Source organism: Egretta garzetta, unplaced genomic scaffold (genome assembly GCF_000687185.1).
Source record: "Egretta garzetta isolate BGI_Z169 unplaced genomic scaffold, ASM68718v1 scaffold551, whole genome shotgun sequence".
Taxonomy (NCBI): Eukaryota; Metazoa; Chordata; class Aves; order Pelecaniformes; family Ardeidae; genus Egretta; species Egretta garzetta.
The window spans coordinates 496,389-497,662 of NW_009258493.1; the positions used below are offsets into that span (position 1 = coordinate 496,389).

The 1,274-nt window shown below is 56.4% G+C and overlaps 1 protein-coding gene across 1 annotated transcript in view; it reads left to right on the forward strand.

Moving 5' to 3' along the window:
• The window catches only part of KIF18B (kinesin family member 18B), a 10,907-nt gene that overhangs the window by 6,992 nt on the left and 2,641 nt on the right, over nucleotides 1–1,274 (forward strand). The window contains 2 exon segments of the mRNA XM_035901195.1: nucleotides 289–409; nucleotides 673–788. Coding sequence (XP_035757088.1) covers nucleotides 289–409; nucleotides 673–788 — 237 coding nt within the window.

The following is a 1,274-nucleotide window of genomic DNA, read 5'->3' on the forward strand; positions in this document are numbered from 1 at the left end:
CAGGCCAGGCTGGACGGGGCTGTGAGCAGCCTGATCTGGTTAAAGGTGTCCCTGCTCCCTGCAGTGGGGTTGGGCTGCGTGACCTCTAGGAGTACCAACCCCAAACATCCTATGAGGCTTGCTGTTTGGTGTCGTTATGAACCTGACAGCCCACAGCACGCAAGCACCTGGGGAATCTGGGTGGCAAAGGCCCAATCTTCTGTTTGATTCATCCCAAAACTTCTTAGGCAAAATGATGGCTTTTGCAGAGGATTTATGGCTCAGTGGCTACATCCCTGGCTTCTGTAGGTGGGAGCAAGCTGTCCCGAAGACGTGGTTGGGCCTGAATGATCAGAGGGAGATTGCTGGAGAGCAGCAGGAGCTGGAAGCTGGACGGCCTGTTCAGCTACAGCTGGGATTGGAGGAGGAGGTGAGAGAAGGGATGGGCAGCACGGGAGGGCTTGGGATGATGAGCAGGGCCCAGAAGAGGTGGGGGGGTTCAATACCCTGGCAGGGGACACTGGGCCTGTGGGGAGAGGGCAGGAGCTCGGCTGGTCTGTGGGGTCCTGGTTCAGCATGTGCTGGGCTGTGGATTGCTAGTGAACCCCCTGAACTTCCCAGCTCACAGGTAGTTCGGGGACCAAACTCATCTTAAAGAGGGGCTAATCCTGGGCTTTTGGGTGATTGCTCCAGGCTCCAGAGGAAATGCCTCCCAGCAGTCCCAGAGCAACTGACCAGACAGATGTCCAGCTGGAACCAAAGGAACCAAGCCACCTTCTAGAGGAGGGAGATGTGAGCCAGAGGGAGATGTGAGTGTCCTCGTGCCATCACCATATGCCACTGCCTCTTGTTTGCCTATGAAGGACAAGTTGTCCACCCTCCTGTGTTCCGTGTAGCCATCCTAGAGATGGTCTCGATGGAAGTGGGACCGGGTCTTGCCTTGCAGATGACTGCCTGCCCTATAAAATAAGGGACTTGGCTCCCGGGGATCTAATCCCGTGGTATAATCTCTCCTGGAAATGCCAGCAGTGAAGGTTTTCAGGCACAGCAACCCTGTGAGCCTTAAGCATGCATTGTTACTCCTGAAATTACCTCTGTGAAGTCTTTCCTCCTGCCTCGGCTCCCCCAGGTCCTGCCCTGGCAGGGCTCCCATGGCACCATCTGCTGATGCCTCTGCCCCAAGCATCTTGGCAGAATGAACCTCTTCAGAAAGGTCTCTGGAGGGAGGCTGGCCTTGACGTGTGCCTGGACCTCTGTCTGCCTCTAGCCGAGCTAACGAGTGTCTGAGGCCTCGC